Below are 20,815 nucleotides of genomic sequence, written 5' to 3'. Positions count from 1 at the left end.
CGATCATTCCTTACACAGAAACCCTTATTATTTAAGGAAAACCCCCGCGATAGCCAAAGTCTGTTTAAAGTGCCGTTCAGCCAAATCAAACTAATCAGGACGCAAACTGTGGAACAAGTGGAGGATCTCGTCAATAAAGTTAACACAATCTTCCTCTTTAGTTTTTTTCACCTCTATTCTCTCGTGTCACTGTGTCTTCAAACCCTACAGAAACACGCATGAACTGGGAATCCCCGACGAGCACAAGCATTGGAAGCCAGATTACACTGTGCAGAAGCCGCTCGATATTGATGTTCGACAGTACGCAGGCGATCAACTCCAATGCCGTTGGAAAAAATACAAATATAGCGTAGATGAAATCGAACGTTCCCTGTACTGGCTTCCAGTTTGTACTCAATGTATGATTCAGCATGCTAACAGTTATTTTTGTGGCACCAAACGGACAGCGTCTCGCGAGCTGCATGCTGCTTTTAGCGAAAGAGATTCAGCAAGACGTCATATATAAATATCGCAATGAGTCGTCCCGTATCAGTTCTTCAGTTAGGGCAATCCGCGTCTGTCGCATTCGATAAGCATGGGTTTGTGTTTGAAAGTGTTTGTTTGCCTATCGATAGCCATTTCGTCTACAGTGGGGCAACCACGTCCTGAAGAGTCTTATTTCGAAGATCGTGTTCCGGTGGGATACTTTTCGCGTTCGAATTTAGACGATTGTCGGAATCGATTTCACGATGGTATAACTAGGGATCAGTGTCTGGTGTTTGGCGGAACACGCGCTAACGCGACCGAGTTTCCCCATATGGCCGTTATCGGCTGGACAGACCAAAGTGGTGGAACGCGTATCGCGTGGAAGTGCGGCGGGTCGTTGATAACGAAGCGGTTTGTCGTGACGGCGGCGCACTGTGCAGTGGATGAGCAAAACAACGCTCCCAGTGTGGTGCGGTTCGGTGACGTGAATTTAGCCTCTGACGAAGACGATGAGTATGCGCAACAGCTGAAAATTGTTCGATTCATTCGACATCCGCAGCATCGCTTCAGCAGCAAGTACAATGATATTGCGTTGATCGAACTGGAGAAAGAGGTCAAGTGAGTAAGGTGCGCATTTTGTGTGATAACTTCGACTATCAACGAGTTTGTTTTCGATTCCAGTCTGACCACGGGTGTTTGTCCAGCTTGCGTTTGGATTGATTCTTACTTCCCGTATGATGCTTTCGATGTGGCAGGTTTTGGAGCTACTGGTTACGCCGAACAGGGTAGCCCATATTTACTGAAAGCTCAGTTGAAGACAGAAACCACAGAACACTGTACCGAATATTTCGAATCAACTCGAGGCCTACCAAACGGAATCGCAGATGACCAATTGTGTGCCTCAAACATCGGGATGGATACCTGTCAGGGGGACTCAGGAGGTCCGCTGCAAATAACACTGCACACCTATAATCGAAAAGTCGCTACGTTGGTTGGCGTGACTTCATTCGGAAAGAGTTGCGGCTTTGGATCGATCGGTGTTTACCAGAAGATACAGCCCCACATCCCGTGGATAGAGTTGATTGTTGGAGAAACGTTGGACCCACTGGAGTGCGCAAGAATGTACGAAGACTACAGAATGGGATATCTACTTGGACCAGAGTGTTCAGTAGAAAACCCTCCAGCTAACCGGGTAAGAATTAAATATGATCGGTATCTTTTGCGATTACCGTGGAGAGATAAATGGCATTATCATGTTGGATAGCTAGCTGGTACCTTCAACAATGTTGCCCAACTAGCCAGGAACAATCATTGAGTTCAAAATTTGGTGCATATTTGTTCCAGTAAGTGGCTCTAGTGGGCATGGAACATTTTGTTTTAGACACATTCTACCGAGACGTTGCAACGTTTTTACGCCTTTTTGGTCAGATTTACGCATTACAACGTTGTAACGCCATGCTACTGATTCCCATTTTAAACAAACTTTTCCAACGAAAACTAAATGTTCAACAGATCATATTTACTGCTATTTTTATATGGAATCCGAATATGCAAGTATGTTTGAGGTTTACGGTTGTATTTATGAGTTGTAGTGGAAAATATGACCAAAAAGGCGTCAAAACGTTGTAACGTCGAGGTGAAATGTGTTTTTAACTGGTATCACACTTATGTTGAGAACGACAAGCTTGGTTTTGCAATTGCAAATTAATGCACAGTGTACCAAGCCCAAATTATAAACTTTTTTGACATAAGTTCGGAGTATTCGACATAACGGTTTAGGACTGTACCACCTACAAAATTGTGCTCTCTTAATGCTTATGCTAATGCTAATGCTAATATTGTTGTTGTTTTATTTTTTGCGGAATTTCTTATGCCGCTAGTACACAGGGTTATATACTTGGCCATAAACAACCAATGCTTAACCGTTATGTGTCCGACAAATTTTTTGCTTTTTTTTTACACCGTGGGCGCTGGGTACCCGGGTACCCTATCGGCCACATAAGGGTTAAACATTTTGTTTGGCTCGATTGCATTTTCATAAGTGTCAATTTTTTTTTTGTCAAATATTTGACCCATTTAACCCATAATTGTATCGCAAGGGAGGGGTTTTGGGGGTTCACCCCCTCCATTGTCGCTGTTCTATACACTGGACGCCCCTCCGCCCTAGGAAAAAACCCTGTCTTGTCACCTTTTCAGTGCACGGGCCAGCCCTGTGTACTGGAAGCCTTTGGAAGCCAATAAGACGATTCTTAAAAACTTGCAGACCTGATTTCCTGGGGAGTGCCTGTAAGATTTTGTAGTCGATTTTAAAAACATAATTCGCGAAGATTTTAGATATAGGATTTTCGATTCAGCGAAAATATCTGACAAAAATTTAAATACAATGTAAAAACCCAAATTAATCCACCTAGCGGTGATGGTGCCTTTCTCGTGCCATAAAGTATCCTTTCAACAAAACACAAGTGATAAATTAAGTCCACTCAATATGGATATATTTTATATGAGCATGATCAAAATTTTAATTGTGGATTTTTTATAATTCCGAATATCTTCCCCAACTATCCAAGGAGAACCATTTTACTTGGTTTCAGAGAATAAATTCTAGAAAACAATCGCCGTATTTAATATTGAGGCATCATATAGATATTCAAGTAGGGGGATTAGGGGCATAATGGACACCCGGGGCGAAATGGACACCCCCGTTTTTGCCGAAACCGTCGACTTTTATGTAAAACTTTTAATGCATAAGTGTAAAGGAACAAGTCATTGTTCTATTTTTCAAAAGTACCATTTATATTCCTTCAAAATAACTAAAATATCATTGAAATTGAAGTATGTCTTTCATATGGTGGATTTCTTATAATTTCGAAGCAGTAGCAAATAAGGTATTAAGAGTGTTTGAGTGTGTCCACCATAAAAACAAGTGAATTGTTAGCTTATCTACATGTATACGCAGATTTAGCAATGAATCAAGTATTATATTTTCGATCAGAACTTACTCAAAATAGCAATTTCAATGTTGTAGTCAATTCGGGGCGAAATGAACACTGGCAATTATTAATGGATGTACGCGCGTTGCATACTGTTAGGCGTTTTAGAGAGTTTGGAAAAAAAGAATCTGATTATTTTAGCCTAAAATTTATTAAATTAACTTTGATGTTATGTAAACTCGTCTAAGATGGAGTATTATATTTATGGTATTGATTCCCGTAGGCAAATTACTTAACTGGTCGATATTATCAAAGATACAGCATAAAATATGCAGGGGTGTCCATTATACCCCGATGGGTGTCCATTTCGCCCCGTACCTTTGCTGCCAGCCCCAAAAAACACACGGTTTACATTCAACTATTTCTTCACAATAATGACATTCTACCTGCTGTTAATGATTGAAATACGTAGGAAAATGTCAACGAACCTGTTCCAGAAGATAGGGCAGTGGAAGTATTTTGGCCCGGGGCATGCATTTTGGCCCACCCTGGGTTTTTTTTATTGCATATGTATATCATATAATCTCTACCAAATCTTGGTAAATGATTATTGGAAGTTCCAATAATCATTTACCAAGATTTGGTAGAGATTATATGATATACATATGCAATAAAAAAACCCAGGGTGGGCCAAAATACATGCCCCGGGCCAAAATACTTCCACTGCCCTACTCGCTTATTTTCGAATAGGATGAATATGGGAGCGTAAGATTTTTAATGATGGAACACACATCCTATATGAATTGTCTGTCGGTTTCATTCTAGCGATTGCTAGAACGCCATTTAAGAGTGTAGGGGTATTAGGGGCATAATGGACACCCTAAGCAAATGAGTATTTTAGGCATGTATAACATACAAAAACTTCACATATTATAAGTTGGCTTACAACTTTAACTTGTTTCCTACGTATTTCAATCATTTACAGCTAGTAGAATGTCATTATTGTGAAGAAATAATGAATTGAAAACCGTGTGTTTTTTGGGGCTGGCAGGAAAGGTACGGGGCGAAATGGACACCCATCGGGGCATAATGGACACCCCTGCATATTTTATGCTGCATCTTTGAGAATATCGACCAGTTAAGTAATTTGCCAACGGAGATCAATACCACATATATAATACTCCATCTTAGACGAGTTTACATAACTTCAAAGTTAATTAAATAAATTTTAGGCTAAAATAATCGGATTGATTTTTTTCAAACTCTCTAAAACGCCTAACAGTAAGCAACGCGCGTACATCCATTCAAAACTGCCACTGTTCATTTCGCCCCGAATAGACTACAACATTAAAATTGCTATTTTCAGTGTGTTCTGATCAAAAATATAGTACTTCTTCCATTGCTAAATCTACGTATACATGTAGATAAGCTAACAATACACTTGTTTGTATGGCGGACACACTCAATCACTCGTAATGCCTTATTTGCTGCTGCTTCGAAATTATAAGAAATCCACCATATGAAGAACATGCTTCAATTTCAAGGATATTTTGGTTATTTTGAAGGAATAAAAATGGTACTTTTGACAAATAGAACAATGACTTGTTCCTTTACACTTATGCATTAAAAGTTTTACATAAAAGTCAACGGTTTCGGCAAAAACAGGGGTGTCCATTTCGCCCCGGGTGTCCATTATGCCCCTAATCCCCCTACTATCAAACTCGGTGAAATAGCTAAACGGCGGCGGCTAATTTGCTGCATTGAATGTGGTATCTTAAGAATATTTTTGTAAGGGCTTGTTCACAAATGTCATAACGCTGAAGGGGGTGGGTGGGTGTCCATCTTAGTGTTACAGCTCAAACGAAAAAAAAAAATCTCTCCATACAAACATTGTAACACAGGGGTGGGTGGGTGTCAGAGAAGGCCATTTTCGGCGTTATGATATTTGTAAATGAACCCTAACAATATTATTGCTTTTTTCATTCGTTGATAGACTTTCGATCAAATCTTCGAAGAGGAAAAATAAATACTCACACGTCACTTTGCATGGCATCTAGCAACTGAATGAACCATGTATTCATTGTGCCAACCGAGAGAGTGCGTTCAATGGTGTTTTTTTTAGCGGCGGCAAAACTCAATCTATGGGAAAAGCGGTGTGACAATATTTTGGTGGCATAAAATTTTTCAGGTGTGAGTTTTTTACGGGGTAAAATCCGCAATAGGATCTGAATTATAAACGAACGTCGTTATGACGTCACGCGGGGAAAAATGCATGCTGCCGTTGCATGCTTTATACAACTTGTGTGAAGAATATGATATTTGCTAGGATTTTTTTATGATGATATATAAATGACTAAAAAAGTAACTAAAATCTCAAATAGGACTAAAATCTAAAACTAAAACTTAAACTAAAACTAAAATCTAAAACAGGATCGTTGAGGGATTTTTTGCCTTTCTCGTACACCAAGGTGTACCGAAAGGCTATATGTTCACTCCAAAAATGAAATTTTGATAGAGCCCCCGGAGGGGCAAGTTTCATATACCAATCGACTCAGCTCGACGAGTTGAGATGATGTCTGTGTGTGTGTATGTGTGTGTGTGTGTGTGTGTGTGTGTGTGTGTGTGTGTGTGTGTGTGTGTGTGTGTATGTGTGTGTGTGTGTGTGTGTGTGTGTGTGTGTGTGTGTGTGTGTGTGTATGTGTGTGTGTGTGTGTGTGTGTATGTGTACAAAAAAGGTCACCTCACTTTTAGACAGTAAATATCAACCGATTTTAACGATCAATGGCTCATTCGACGCAGAATCTGGTCCCATTGTTTCCTATTGAAAATGGTTCGGATCGGTCCAGCCGTTCCGGAGTTATGGCCATTTAGGTGTTCCGGATCGGTACCCCTGGAAGGGGACAGACATGAACATGCACCAAACCCATGCATGCGACCCATCAAACCACGGCATTTACGATTATCTGATGAACGGTGAGCAAGAAAATAGTCTCAGACCATATCTGAATCGGTAATGTTCCGAAACCGGTTCTGAGTGTCCCGCCGGAAGTGGCCAAATATCAAATTGAACATAACTCATGCATGCGACACATCAAACAGCGACTTTTTCGATAATCTGATGAACAGTTAGCAGGAAAACACTATCAGACCACATCTGAACCGGTACTGTTCCGGAACCGGTTCCGGGGGTCCCGGCGGATGTGGCCAAATAAAAAAGAGTACCTAACCCATGCATGCGATACAACAAATAACGGCTTTTCTGATAACCTGATGACTGGTTATCAAAGAAATAGGTTAGGACCACATTAGAGACAGCCGGTTGCATTCCGGAACCAGTTCCGGGTGTCGCGCCAGAAATGGCCAAATATAAAAGTGAACCAAACCCATGCATGCGACACATCAAACAGCGGCATTTTCGATAACCTGAGAAACGGTAAGCAGGAAAAAAGTATCAGACCATATCTGAACCGGTGGTGTTCCGGAACCGATTCCAGATGTCCCACCGGAAGTGGCCAAATTTAAAAGAGTACCAAACCCATGCATGCGACACATCAAACAGCGGCATTTTCGATAACCTTATGAACGGTTAGCATGAAAACAGTATCAGACCATGTCTGAACCGGTAGTTGTCCGGAACCGGTTCCGGGGGTCTCGACGGATGTGGCCAAATATAAAAGAGTACCTAACCCATGCATGCGATACAACAAATAACGGCTTTTTTGATAACCTGATGACTGGTTATCAATGAAATAGGTAAGGACCACATTAGGGACAGCCGGTAGTGCCGTAACCAGTTCAGGTGTCCCTCCGAAAGTGGCTAAATATATGTGACAGAGAAAAGCTAGGATTTTTGATAACCTCATGAACGTTAGCAAGCAAACAGGCTAAGACCGGTGAAAAAAAATGTTTTACGCATATGGTCAAATGTAAACCGTTACGTAGTGATTGAACTTTACATGTTTTTGACTTTGCTTGTCTCAAACTGGCTATAACTTGAAAATGGTCAAACTTATCGCATTTGAAAGATTATTAAATTTGCTACCTGTTAGATCAGCGGGGAGCAGTGGTTCTACCGTTTCGGAGTTCGGGGCACTAACGGTCACTTTAAGTTCGGAACTGATATACACATTTGTTGAGAGTTCTCAGATTGGTAAACAGTTCTTGATTTTGTACACGAATTCACTAAAACACTTCACTTTATTTCTTAATTAATTATTAAACTACTGTATTTCAACTTAATTACAAATTTAATCGTGAGCACTCTATTTCAAAAAATAACTTGCACGGGATGTTGAACGGTCCACTCCTATGACGTCACACGATGTCGCAGAAAAGAAAGCGATACCTTGCAGCAGTCTATCTTTTATACCCAAGATGAGGCGGAAGAAGGTACGACGCCATTGTAACCGCCTTAGTGGTGCCAACGTTAGTGTTGGTGTCTCCAGAGGATTCTCCTTTTGGGCGTTTATCGCATCGATGAACAAGGGGTGATGCATCAGCTCGCAGTTGCCATTCGAATACAGATGGCGCTCTACTTCTCTTTTCGTGACGTTCACGAACATACTGGCCCCTTCAGAAACCGTGTTTCTGACAGTTGATTCGATGTGGATACTGTCATCATATTCTCCTTGCTTCAATTCTGTCAGGTCGATCGATGAAACAATGGTTGACGGAACAATGGCTAGAAAGATTAAGACCCGGTAGCGGGTTTCGCAAAATTTAACAAACTTGGACAGGTTCTTACCGTGTCCTTCTTAACCCGTATCGGCCTGAGTCAGCGCATATGAACTAAAAATGTCGCCGTTCAGCGAATACACAACGGATTTGAATAATTTTTTGACAGTACACTCGTACATATGTCTAGTTTGTAAAAGTGGACAGAGAACGTCGGAATGGTCCCTATGGCCGGAGTTATTCCGGTGGGTCACTGGGTCAGATTCGTATAAAAAGGGCTGTTTTTCGGTACACAGAGCGCTTTCCATTATGATTCGCTATTAAACTCACTCTATTTTCACTGAAACTTATACCTCTGCAACCAAGCATTGTTTCCACACAGTTTTTGACCGTTTAGGAACTACCGGATGTGGCCACCGGACATAATCTCCGGAGGAACCTGCCACATACTGTATACTGGGGTACACAACCGTAACCCATTTTTTGCAGCTCTATGTATTGACTTTAGTGGTATAGTGTCTTAGAAGAATTTGTTCTATATACTGAACTCTTTATTTTGGGATTTTCACTTTTGTGATTAATCCACCTAAAATTGCGACAGAAATTCACTTTTTTCAAAAATGAAGATAGAGTGTTGGAGTCTTCTGCAAAGTTGTATAAAAATGTATTGTTGGAAAGTTTGCCGAACAAACTATTACCATATTTGCTTAATTATAAGAGATATGTGTCGTTTTTTGTGAACGACCCCTCAAAATAGTTTTTTTGTTATATCTTTTTGGGGATTTTTGGTAATTTGGGATTTTTGGTAATTTTCGTGTGTTCTACAAAGTTGTTCTTTGTTATGAAATACACCTCCTTCTGCTTTTTTATCATTGGAATAACGCTCCAGGTGGAACAGAGCCTGCATCTCAACTCAACATAAATAGATTTTCTTAATAAATCCTTGGAGGAATCCCTGGTGGAATCATGGAACGAATATTATAGAAATACCTGGAATGATAATAGGTCTCTTCCAGAATTTATTGAAGGAATTCCCTTTGCAATAACAACCAGTAGCGTAGGCAGCCTTTACTTTTTTTCAATTATTCTTTGTGATAAATACTAAGAAAAACGGAATGAAGGAGAGGGCAAGTCCCTTGTCTTGTATATTTACAACTGAGATTCCTACAAATGTGCTGCTGTGAATCCTTCAGATATTTCTTTAAAATTTCTTGCTGTGATTCCTTCAGAGTGTTCGGTGATGAACTGCTCTCCAAAATACCCACAATGTTTCACCACCTCGAAGCCATTCATTCTACTCAAGCGGTTTCAACTAATTTGAATTTATTTGATCTTCCCCAAACAGGCAGCGTGCCTGTTGGGGAGATGACTATTGCTATAACTATGTACACACAGAGTTGGGCTTGCTGCTTTTATACATGCAAGCGAGTACGGAGAAATATTAATCTAGGTAGTGACGTGCGCACTGCTCTGCATGAAAGGCGCAAAGCAGAACAATCAAACAGTGAGCTGGGTTGCTATCATTGCGCTGCCTATTACAGCAAGAAGAATACCGACTGGCTGTTGGTGCTTCGTAGAGACGGATGGAATGGAACAATGAGTGAATGGTTTGCTGCATTGCTACTGTACGATCCACACAGCCAGTGTGAACGCCGTTTGCGTCTTGCTTTCTGTGCTGCTTTGGTACGGCTCACACAGCCACTGTAGGCGATGTTTGTGGTGCTGGTTTTGCTAGGCTTGAGTAGAATGAATGGCTTCGAGGTGGTGAAACATTGTGGGTATTTTGGAGAGCAGTTCATCACCGAACATACTGCCCCCGCTGAAATGACCATTTCAGAAGATGATGATGTTGTTCTTTGACACGCTGAAGGTGAAGAGGTGGAGTGGTTGGTGCCTCGATTGATCTGTCCGCAGATACCGGGTATGCTGGTTGGGTTGATCCTCCGTGGAAACCGTCTGCCCAAGCACGGCGCTAGGAATGGTGGTTGATCTGCCCGTTGCAGAAACCTCGAATGGCATTGGTTGATCCACGAAGAAAACCGCCAGCCGACTACATGGTTGAATGGCTTGAATCGATGATTGATCTTGCCGACGGGATTATCATTTCTCTCCGGTGGATCTGCGTTCAGAAACCGGGCTTACTAGGTCAGTTGATCCATCGTAGAAACCTTGACCCGAACACGAATGAAGCGAATGGTGGTTGATCTGCCCTGTGCAGAAACCTCGAAGAATGTGGCGTGGTTGATCTACGATGGAAACCGCTAGCGTCACGACGGTGATAACGATTGACTTGCTTGATGCAGGATGACGATGGCTTGGTAGTTGATCCGATTCAGAAAACGTGGTGTGATAATTTGAGCGTTGATTGCTTCCGTGTGTATGCGAATTCCGTTCCGATTCCAGTAGATGGTTTGATAGAAGATAGCTTGCGTTGTTGACTGGCCATCGGGACCACTCGACCGATGCCAAGATCAGGCTGACAGTCCGACAGCTCGTTGGGGTTGGTTGATGACTTCCGTTGTGATTCCCATCAGCGCATGGGTTGGCTTGACTGAGATGATTTCCTGTCGACGTCCGTATCCAGCTTCACACTCCGTGACTCTCCGACGAGGGCTTTCCGTACGGTTGGTTGGGCGGATTCCTCTCGACGCCCAATCCGGTTCGAAGGACCATGTTCGAATGCTCGGGAGATCAGTGGACTTGAATGTGCTCCAGTGGATGACGACGACGACGGCGATAATAGAAACAGAACGGTTTGAACTGCTTGAATTTTATTTGCTTCTCCCCAAACAGGCAGCGTGCCTGCTGGGGAGCTGACTATTGCTATTCAACTATGTACACACAGAGTTGGGCTTGCTGCTTTTATACATGCAAGCGAGTACGGAGAAATATTAATCTAGGTAGTGACGTGCGCACTGCTCTGCATGAAAGGCGCAAAGCAGAACAATCAAACAGTGAGCTGGGTTGCTATCATTGCGCTGCCTATTACAGCAAGAAGAATACCGACTGGCTGTTGGTGCTTCGTAGAGACGGATGGAATGGAACAATGAGTGAATGGTTTGCTGCATTGCTACTGTACGATCCACACAGCCAGTGTGAACGCCGTTTGCGTCTTGCTTTCTGTGCTGCTTTGGTACGGCTCACACAGCCACTGTAGGCGATGTTTGTGGTGCTGGTTTTGCTAGGCTTGAGTAGAATGAATGGCTTCGAGGTGGTGAAACATTGTGGGTATTTTGGAGAGCAGTTCATCACCGAACACAGAGATTTCCAGTAGTATTTCAAGCGAAATTGCTAAAGAGAGAAATCTGGAAACATCATTGGAAATATCTATAGAAATCCTTGGAGATATCACATAATGGATTTGTATATGATAACGTGGACATACTTCTGGAGCAATCTCAGCAAGAATTTCAGCATTTCAGCAAGAATTCCTTGAGACGTTATCCAAAGATTTCTTCATTTTCCCAAGAGTTCCTCTTGATATTTTCGGCGGATTTCTCCAAGAGTTCCTTCAGGAATTCCTCTAGGAAATCTTCTAGGATACCTACCGTGATTTCTGCATTGATCCATTGTGTTTTGTTCTCAAAGTTCTGTGCCAAAGTTTTGGTGATTATAGAACTAAGCCACACCTCGAATTTCCAAAAGCGCAAATCTGAGGAACCAAATGACGGATCACCCTGAAAACTTGATCGATTGGTCACCACCAGCAGCTGCCCAATCGATCAACTTTTCAGCGCGATAGGATATTTGGTTCCTCAGATTTGTGCTTTTGGAAATTCAAGGTGTGGCTTCGTTCTTCACCTTATCCTGAATCGGATACAGGAGAAAATAGACGCGGATTTCCCGGCGGCAGCAAGACGGTTCCGTGCCGGAAGATCTTGTGTTAACTATATTGTCACGCTCCGTATTATACTGGAGCAGGTTAACGAATTCCAAGAGTCTTTTTGGTGTTCATTGAGTACAAAAAAAGCTTTCGATCGTCTGAGCCACGAAAATCTGTGGGGCGCACAGTGGAGCACCTAGTACATCAAAACTGATCAAAATTATTTTGACGCATTTTCACAACCCAAATGCAACCCAAATTAGTAATGAAACGTATTTCATAGTTTTCGTTTTTTTTTATTTCGCCATTAGGGTGACCAATTTTACGATTGTAAAAGTCAAGATTTTTCGAAACTAAATTTTTTCAAAAAATCACAACTTTTGAAACAGTTGACCGATTTTAAACTTCTTTTTTTTCCTTGAAAGCTGGTGAGTTCTAGTTTTCAGCAAAAACACGTTCAGAGATCCAAATAGTGTTTTGAGGCAAATAATATCATATAATAACATAATTATCACGATTTTTTCAAAGTGTTGCAACTTTTGAAATCGGAAACATCCGGAAGGTTTTCTTTCTGCATTTGAAAGAGGAACAATAGTTTTATCATACACTAAACGCAGATTTTCCGGAAACAGCCGGAAAATCAACTTATTTCATTTTGAATGTACGGTAAAGGATTCCATCAATTTTTTTTTTCAATATTTTCATATATTGTATGTAAATTCAACGTCAATTTGTTTGGGTTTCAGATTAACAGAATAACAACATTAACCTTCTTTAACAAACTGCATTGTTGAATTGATTGACTATCAATTTCATTCACTTTGTACGGTCAAAACTAGCACGCGCTGTGAGTTATATCAAAGAAAACGGCTAAACTTCAGCTTCACTTAACCTCTTCTGAAAAGCGTAAACAAAACATTTGTTAACTGCTTAGCTGTCAAACGATTACACGATAACTACACTTGGCAAAAACACAACGGAAAACCTAATTACTTCATTTTGAGTTTTTCCACTTATGATCAGGTTTTGATGTGATTTACTCCAATGTGGGGCGCCACACGGTGTCAAAATTTTGATTATTATCGAACTTTCATGTACCTCGGATTTTTCTTCATAGAATGTTAGAATTTCGGCTATAATTTATAAATGCAAAATTTGAAAATATTCTATCGAGGAAAATTTGAGTTAGATGAGTTTTTAGCTATTTTCCATACTAAAAATCAATAATTACAATTTTAGCCCAAAAAACGCCCCATACAAAATGTATGGAAAAATTTTCGCCGATGAAATATTTTCTAGTTTTCTGATTATGAATATACAGCCCAAATACTAATCATTTTCGAAGAAAAATCCGAGGTACATGAATGTTCGATAATAATCGAAATTTTGACACCGTGCGCCATGAGACGCAAAGGAGTTTCGAATAAAATCGTCAACCTCATGGAAGCGCAGTACGAGGCTTTTACATGCAGAGTCCTGCATAACGGAGCTTTGTCGGACCCCATCCGGGTAGTTGGGTACTATCACGGCTACTGTTTCTCATCGTAATCGGCGAGATCATGGTGGGGGCGATTGACCGTGTACCAAATCGTAGGCTAGTTTGGCAGTCCATTGCAATGGAGCATACTAGACCAACGACGCTCTAACATGCAGAATAAGCTCGATGACCAGACCGAACGCTCCTGTACGGCGGGTCTACCATCAACGTCAGCAAGACCAAATCGTTGGCTATCAACATGAATCAAAACGGCTACGACTGCTTTTCCAAATCTACGAAATATATCCAATCAGGTCAGTCAACGCATCAAAACTCGAATTTTCAATTCCAAAGTGAAATCTATGTTGTTGTACGCCAGCGAAACGTGGTGCGTGTCAGCAGAGACCATACAAAAGCTTCAGATTTTCATCAACCGATGTCTGCGGTTTATAATTCGGGCCTGATGGCCTCACAACTGAATTTCGAGTACTGACGATGTCGTTGGAAACCGATATCAACAGAAATTCGAGAACGTAAATGAAGGAAGTCAACCACACACCACGAAAGAACGGAGACGAAATCTGCAAGCAAGCGTTGGATTGGAATCCGGCAGGACATCGCAGCAGAGACAGACCCAGCGGCCCGTGGCGACGAAACCTCAACAAGGAAATCAAAGAAGGTGAACCTGTCCTGGGTCCAGGTCAAGGCTGAAGCCTTGACGTTGACCCTATGTAGAGGTGCTCAGGATACATGAGTGAGTGAGAGATTCCTGCAGAAGTTCCTTCTGTGATTGCTACAGGGATGTTTAAAAGTTACCTCGAATAATTTCTTCACAAACTCATCTAGGGGTTTTTTTTGCCGAGTTCCTCTAGTGATTTTTCTCTGAATTTCTCTTCGTATTCTGGAAATCCTCTTCAAATTTCTTTGAGAATTCCTGTTGAAAGTTTTCCTGAAATGGTACCGTGGTTTTTCCAGGATTTCGTGGTGGCAATCCTACGAGAAGTGTTGCTGGAATTCTTCAAGCCATTCCTGCATGAAATAATTCAGGAGGATTCCCAAGAGCAAAAACTGCAGAAATATCATCTAGAAGTGCTTGAGAATTCTCAGGAAGGAATGCTAGGAGAAATCCATGGAGAAATTCCAGAAATTTCCAGGAGAACCCATCAGACATTTCTAGAGGAATTCCAAGAGGATTTCTCAAATAATTTGGGAAGCCTGCTGGAGTGTCTCTGAAAACTCTTCCTGGGATTCCTCAAGGGAATCTCTGGTAATTCTTCCAGAAATTTCTGTTATAAATCCTTCAGAGAATTTGTGGAAGATAACTCTAGGAATTTCTTATTGTATTCCAGTCAATTCTGCAGAGATTCCTTCAGGAACCCCTTCTGATTTTTTTTCGAATTCTTGATAAATTTCATGCATTTTCAGCATCTCCAATTATTACTGTCGAGAATCTTCCAGGAATTCCTGGACAATTTCCTGCAGGTGGGAAACTCAGAAAAAATCCTGGAGGATTCTAGTCTGAAATTTATAGAAGAATCCCAGTAGCAGTCCAGTAGCAATCCCAGCAGTAGTTCCCAAAATAATCTGAAGAAGATTCCTAGTAGGAGTACTTAGTTTCTAAAGAAATCAATACTGGTATCGCTGGAGGAATCCCAGCAAGAATTTTTAGTGAAAATGCCAGAAGAGTTTTTGGAAGTATCATCATAATCTGAAGAATAAATTATAAAGGAATCATTGGAACTACAGACGGAATTAATGAAGGAATTTCGAGAGCAATTTCTGAAAGTATCTATAGAGAAATCACTGGAAGAACTATTGCAGGATTTTTCAGAAAAAAAAAACAGTGTTGGAATTCATGCAAAAATACTTGGAGAAATCACTTGACAAATCACAGGAAGAATTCCTGGAGGAACTTCAAGTGGACTCCCTGGAAGAATCCTGGATGGTATCAGCAATCCCAGTAGCAATTCCTAGAGGAACCCAACAGGCATTCTGGAGACAATCCAAGAGAAACTTATGAAACATTATCTTGGAGTTCTTCAACAAATGCCTGATGGGATTATTTTAAATATTCTTGTTGGGATTGTTTCAAAGGTGTCTGCAATAGTTCCTTTACATATCCTTATAAGGATTCCTCCAGAGATTTATCTAAGGGTTCCTATAGAAAATCCTCTTGCTATGTCTCCAGAGATTTCTTCAATAATTCCTTCAGGACTATGTCTTAGAATAGCAACAGATATTACTACTAGGACTTATCCGCAAATTACTGCTGGGATTTCTCAAGCATTTTCAGCTGAAAGAACTCCAGGATGATCTGTAGCGAGAGATACCTGCGTAATCCCAGCAAAAGTACCTGATGGTTCTACCAGAAATTTATAAATAAATCCCAGCAATATTCCTGAAGTAATACCAGCAAAAATTTCTAAAAGAATGTCAAGGTGATTTCCAATAGGAGTTTCTTAGAAAACCTTGAAGGAATCACAACAATAAAGTTCGAAGGAATCTCAGCTGTAAATACTAGCGTTGGCATGCTTGTCCCTTTCCTAAATAAGCACTAGACAGAGGCAGATGGAAGAGGGGGATTAGCCCTTTCCTTCAACCCGATTTTCTTAGTATTTATCACAAAGAATAATTGAAAAAAAGAAAAGGCTGCCTACGCTACTGGTTGTTATTGCAAGGGGAATTCCTTCAATAAATTCTGGAAGAGACCTATTATCATTCCAGGTATTTCTATAATATTCGTTCCATGATTCCACCAGGGATTCCTCCAAGGATTCATTAAGAAAATCTATTTATGTTGAGTTGAGATGCAGGCTCTGTTCCACCTGGAGCGTTATTCCAATGATAAAAAAGCAGAAGGAGGTGTATTTCATAACAAAGAACAACTTTGTAGAACACACGAAAATTACCAAAAATCCCAAATTACCAAAAATCCCCAAAAAGATATAACAAAAAAACTATTTTGAGGGGTCGTTCACAAAAAACGACACATATCTCTTATAATTAAGCAAATATGGTAATAGTTTGTTCGGCAAACTTTCCAACAATACATTTTTCTACAACTTTGCAGAAGACTCCAACACTCTATCTTCATTTTTGAAAAAAGTGAATTTCTGTCGCAATTTTAGGTGGATTAATCACAAAAGTGAAAATCCCAAAATAAAGAGTTCAGTATATAGAACAAATTCTTCTAAGACACTATACCACTAAAGTCAATACATAGAGCTGCAAAAAATGGGTTACGGTTGTGTACCCCAGTATACAGTATGTGGCAGGTTCCTCCGGAGATTATGTCCGGTGGCCACATCCGGTAGTTCCTAAACGGTCAAAAACTGTGTGGAAACAATGCTTGGTTGCAGAGGTATAAGTTTCAGTGAAAATAGAGTGAGTTTAATAGCGAATCATAATGGAAAGCGCTCTGTGTACCGAAAAACAGCCCTTTTTATACGAATCTGACCCAGTGACCCACCGGAATAACTCCGGCCATAGGGACCATTCCGACGTTCTCTGTCCACTTTTACAAACTAGACATATGTACGAGTGTACTGTCAAAAAATTATTCAAATCCGTTGTGTATTCGCTGAACGGCGACATTTTTAGTTCATATGCGCTGACTCAGGCCGATACGGGTTAATAGAAGGCCTATCTTTCTTTATTTGTAGGTTCTCCTCCTAGGCTTGGTAGCGGAAGAGTCACGGTTCGGCAAAACTTGGTTGCAGAATTGGGAAGATTGTGTCCGGTGTAGATGTTGTTGTTTGCGGTTTGGTCCATTGATGATGCAGTAATTATTGGAGGTGGCAACAATCAATTGTTCGTCCAGAGTTCTGCGATGATGTGCTGAGGTTCGATTGAGTATCTTCGCTGATGATGTCCACTGGCCTTTCAATGCAGAGGGTCGAAACGTTTCGGAAAATGCTGCTGGTGAGATCGATGGTTGCGATCGGTGTTGCGGTATGAACGGCTGAGCAACCGGTCGCTGGCCCCTGTGATGGAATGCAGCAAGCGCTGTTGATTCGCCAATTGGTTGGCGATGAAAGGGTTCCATATTTCCTCGGTGTTGATGACGAAAATAGTGATCGGTGACCGACGAATGTTTGTTGATTGTTCGACGTGAGTTGAATGGATGATTCATCGTGTGGTGTAGCGCTTTCGTGATGTTATCGGTGTTATTGATAGAAGTTCGTTGATGAAACTGCGATCCCTGAGTGGTTGATGGAATGATTGTTGATTTGGTGGTGGTCCGTGATCTTTGGGAAGCATTGAAGGGTTGGTGGTAGATCTTCGTCACGCGTGTGCCTTGCTTCGATGGAAGTTTTGTTGTCTTCGTTGTATGGAGTGTGTAACAGTTGGAGCTTTTTCGCAGGCAGGCCATTGATGATTTACTGGAAAGTTGATTCAGATTTTTGGTGCTCGCTAGCGGGTGAAAATTTCGTTGACTCGAGGTTGCTCCTTGTATCGGCGTGTGGTTATGTTGCAGTTGTTTGAATGCTAGATGAGCGACGACGGGTGCAGGACTACTAGTAACTTTGCCGCACACGACCCAGCCAAACGCCGAGTTGACAAGCACGGGTAGGTTGTCTCCGAGCGGAATTCTACCTGGGACCTTGAACAGCTCGAAGATGATCTCAGCTCCGATGATCATGTCTACCGTACCGGTGCTGGCGAACGATGGGTCAGCTAATTTGATTCCTGGTGGTAGTGTCCAAGATGAGGTGTCGATCGTTGTCGCTGGCAGGTCAATCGTGACCTTCGGCAAAACCAGAAACTCAATGTTGGTGGAGTATTTGCCAACTCTTGAACGGATCTGTGCTAGGAATTTAGTTTTTGCTTGGGTTGATTCTTGACCGATTCCAGTGATGGGTTGGGAGATTCTTTTCCGTGGCGCGATGATGTGTTCCGAGAAGCATTCTGTAACGAAACAGCATTCGCTTCCCGAGTCGAGAAGTGCTCGGCCGACGTGTTCAGTGCCGTTGTCGTCGATGATGGAGATGACTGCGGTGGCCAGAAGAATGGTTGATCGTGCGGGACCAACAGATGCACAGCTGATTGCGGTTTCCATTGAAGCTGTGGCTGAGGTGATCGGTGTATCGCTTGTGGAAGGAAGAGTCGCAGGATTCGGTTGCTGGTGGCTTGCAAGTTTTGATTCATTCGATGTGGGTGGATTCTTGCACAGCTGTGTGTGATGTCGCTCACGACACCTTCGGCAGGTTGAAGATGATAGGCAGTCGGATGATTGGTGTGCCTTTCGCAGACAATTTCGGCAGAGCTGATGACGGTCGACTTCGGTTTCTTTGTCGGTGATCGAAAGGTTGGAGAAGCGTTCGCATAGATAGAGTGGGTGGTGATCTGAGCAGATTATGCAGCTACGGTGATTCGCTTGGCTCGCTGCGTTGCTCGCGACGGGTCGTTGAGAGAGTTTTTTCGCTTGGTGTGGGAATGGAATTTCGATGGGCTTCGGTTGAGTTGACTGGAGAACGGTTACACGGCGCTGAATGAACGACGTTAGATCTTTAAAGGTGACAGCTTGCTGGGACGAAGAGTGCTCTTCCCAGTCTCTTCTGGTCGTCGGGTCGAGACGACTGCTGAGCATGCGGATTAGTAGAAGATCCCAATGGTCCGTTCGCTCACCTAGTTGCTGCAGAACTTTAACATTTGCCTCGAACTTTTCCACCAGGTTGTGCAGTTCTGCGGACGATTCTCGTTTCAGCGTGGCAAATTCGAAAAGGTTGTCTACGTACGATTGCTTGAGCCGTGCGGTGTTTTGGAAGTGGTCCAGCAGTAGGTTCCATGCCACCGGGTAGTTCTTGGCACTTATGGGGATCGTCTGGATGAGCTGTAGAGCTGCGTTCGATAGCGATGACCGCAGATAGTAGAACTTCTGTATGTTCGAAAGGTCGGCGGATGAATGGACAAGCGATAGGAACAAATCGTGGAAGTTCAACCAGTTCTCCAGTTGTCCATCGAAGATTGGTAACTTGACATCGGGTAATCGGACTTGCGATGCCGACGGAGGTGGTCGCGCCTCGAAATGTGAAGTGTTGAAGGTGCTCTGATTGAGTTCAGCCTTGTTGTGCGCCAGTAGGAAGCCCTTGACGCGATAGTAGGCAGACTCGATAGTAGCCCGATCTTGAAGGTGGGTTTCTAGGGCTTCGTCGTCTAAGGTTTCCAGCTCGCTTTGGACGGCGTTGTACTCGGTCCATAGCTTAGATAGATGCTCCAACCGGACAGGGACTTCGTCGACCTGGGTTTCTTCATCATAATCGTCGACGAAGGTCTTGATAAGCGTGAAGGAAGTGATGATGCTCTTCTGCCGAAGCTTGAGGGTTTTGATGCGGCGCTCGGTCGGCATGGTGGTGTGACGTAGAAATGGACCTGTAATTTTGAGACAAGCGTAGCCCACACAAAACGGTAGTTTAGGGGATAGGAATTGTAATTACCTTTTCAAGGCAATTCTAGTGCCTTGTATTGAATTTAACAGTTGATGCTCGAGGTGGGAGTCGTGTCCGGAAGGCGTGCTACTTCGACGGAACGACTAGAAGGTTCTCGAACATCCCAGCATGAAGTTGACGGTTCAGCGATCCAAGAGACGGGATTCGCCAAACGGAAGATGGCGGACGTAGATATCGTAGATTCAGCTCGTGAGGTTGTTGGCTAGCGGAGTTTCGACGCTATCCGGCTCGAAGGACCAATGTTAGATCAGCGGGGAGCAGTGGTTCTACCGTTTCGGAGTTCGGGGCACTAACGGTCACTTTAAGTTCGGAACTGATATACACATTTGTTGAGAGTTCTCAGATTGGTAAACAGTTCTTGATTTTGTACACGAATTCACTAAAACACTTCACTTTATTTCTTAATTAATTATTAAACTACTGTATTTCAACTTAATTACAAATTTAATCGTGAGCACTCTATTTCAAAAAATAACTTGCACGGGATGTTGAACGGTCCACTCCTATGACGTCACACGATGTCGCAGAAAAGAGAGCGATACCTTGCAGCAGTCTATCTTTTATACCCAAGATGAGGCGGAAGAAGATACGACGCCATTGTAACCGCCTTAGTGGTGCCAACGTTAGTGTTGGTGTCTCCAGAAGATTCTCCTTTTGTGCGTTTATCGCATCGATGAACAAGGGGTGATGCATCAGCTCGCAGTTGCCATTCGAATACAGATGGCGCTCTACTTCTCTTTTCGTGACGTTCACGAACACTACCAAAAAAATCTTGGAATCTATTTGTTTAGTTAGATAAATTAAGCTAAAAAACTATATGTTCACTCAAAAAACGATTTTTCGAAAAAAGGCTCGGAGGATCAAGTCGCATATACCAATAAACTCAGTTCAACGAATTAGGATTATGTATGTATGTGCGCAAAATAAGTTCACTCACTTTTAAGGCACTTCAAATTGGCCGATTTTTCAGATTATAGCTTGAATCTGACTGGAATTG

At 42.2% G+C, this 20,815-nt stretch overlaps 1 protein-coding gene across 1 annotated transcript in view; it reads left to right on the top strand.

Annotated features, from left to right (window-relative positions):
- The first annotated feature begins 293 nt into the window (after positions 1-293).
- Positions 294-20,815, top strand: part of LOC115255233 (polyserase-2-like) — a 40,100-nt gene continuing 19,578 nt past the window's right edge. Inside the window, exons 1-2 of the mRNA XM_062855060.1 lie at positions 294-1,083; positions 1,147-1,657. Coding sequence (XP_062711044.1) covers positions 575-1,083; positions 1,147-1,657 — 1,020 coding nt within the window. The 5' untranslated portion in view covers positions 294-574. The remainder of the gene's footprint in view (positions 1,084-1,146; positions 1,658-20,815) is intronic.

This window comes from Aedes albopictus, chromosome 2 (assembly GCF_035046485.1).
Source record: "Aedes albopictus strain Foshan chromosome 2, AalbF5, whole genome shotgun sequence".
NCBI lineage: Eukaryota > Metazoa > Arthropoda > Insecta > Diptera > Culicidae > Aedes > Aedes albopictus.
Note: the sequence above shows the minus strand (reverse complement) of the source record. Positions and strands in the feature narration are given on the sequence as shown.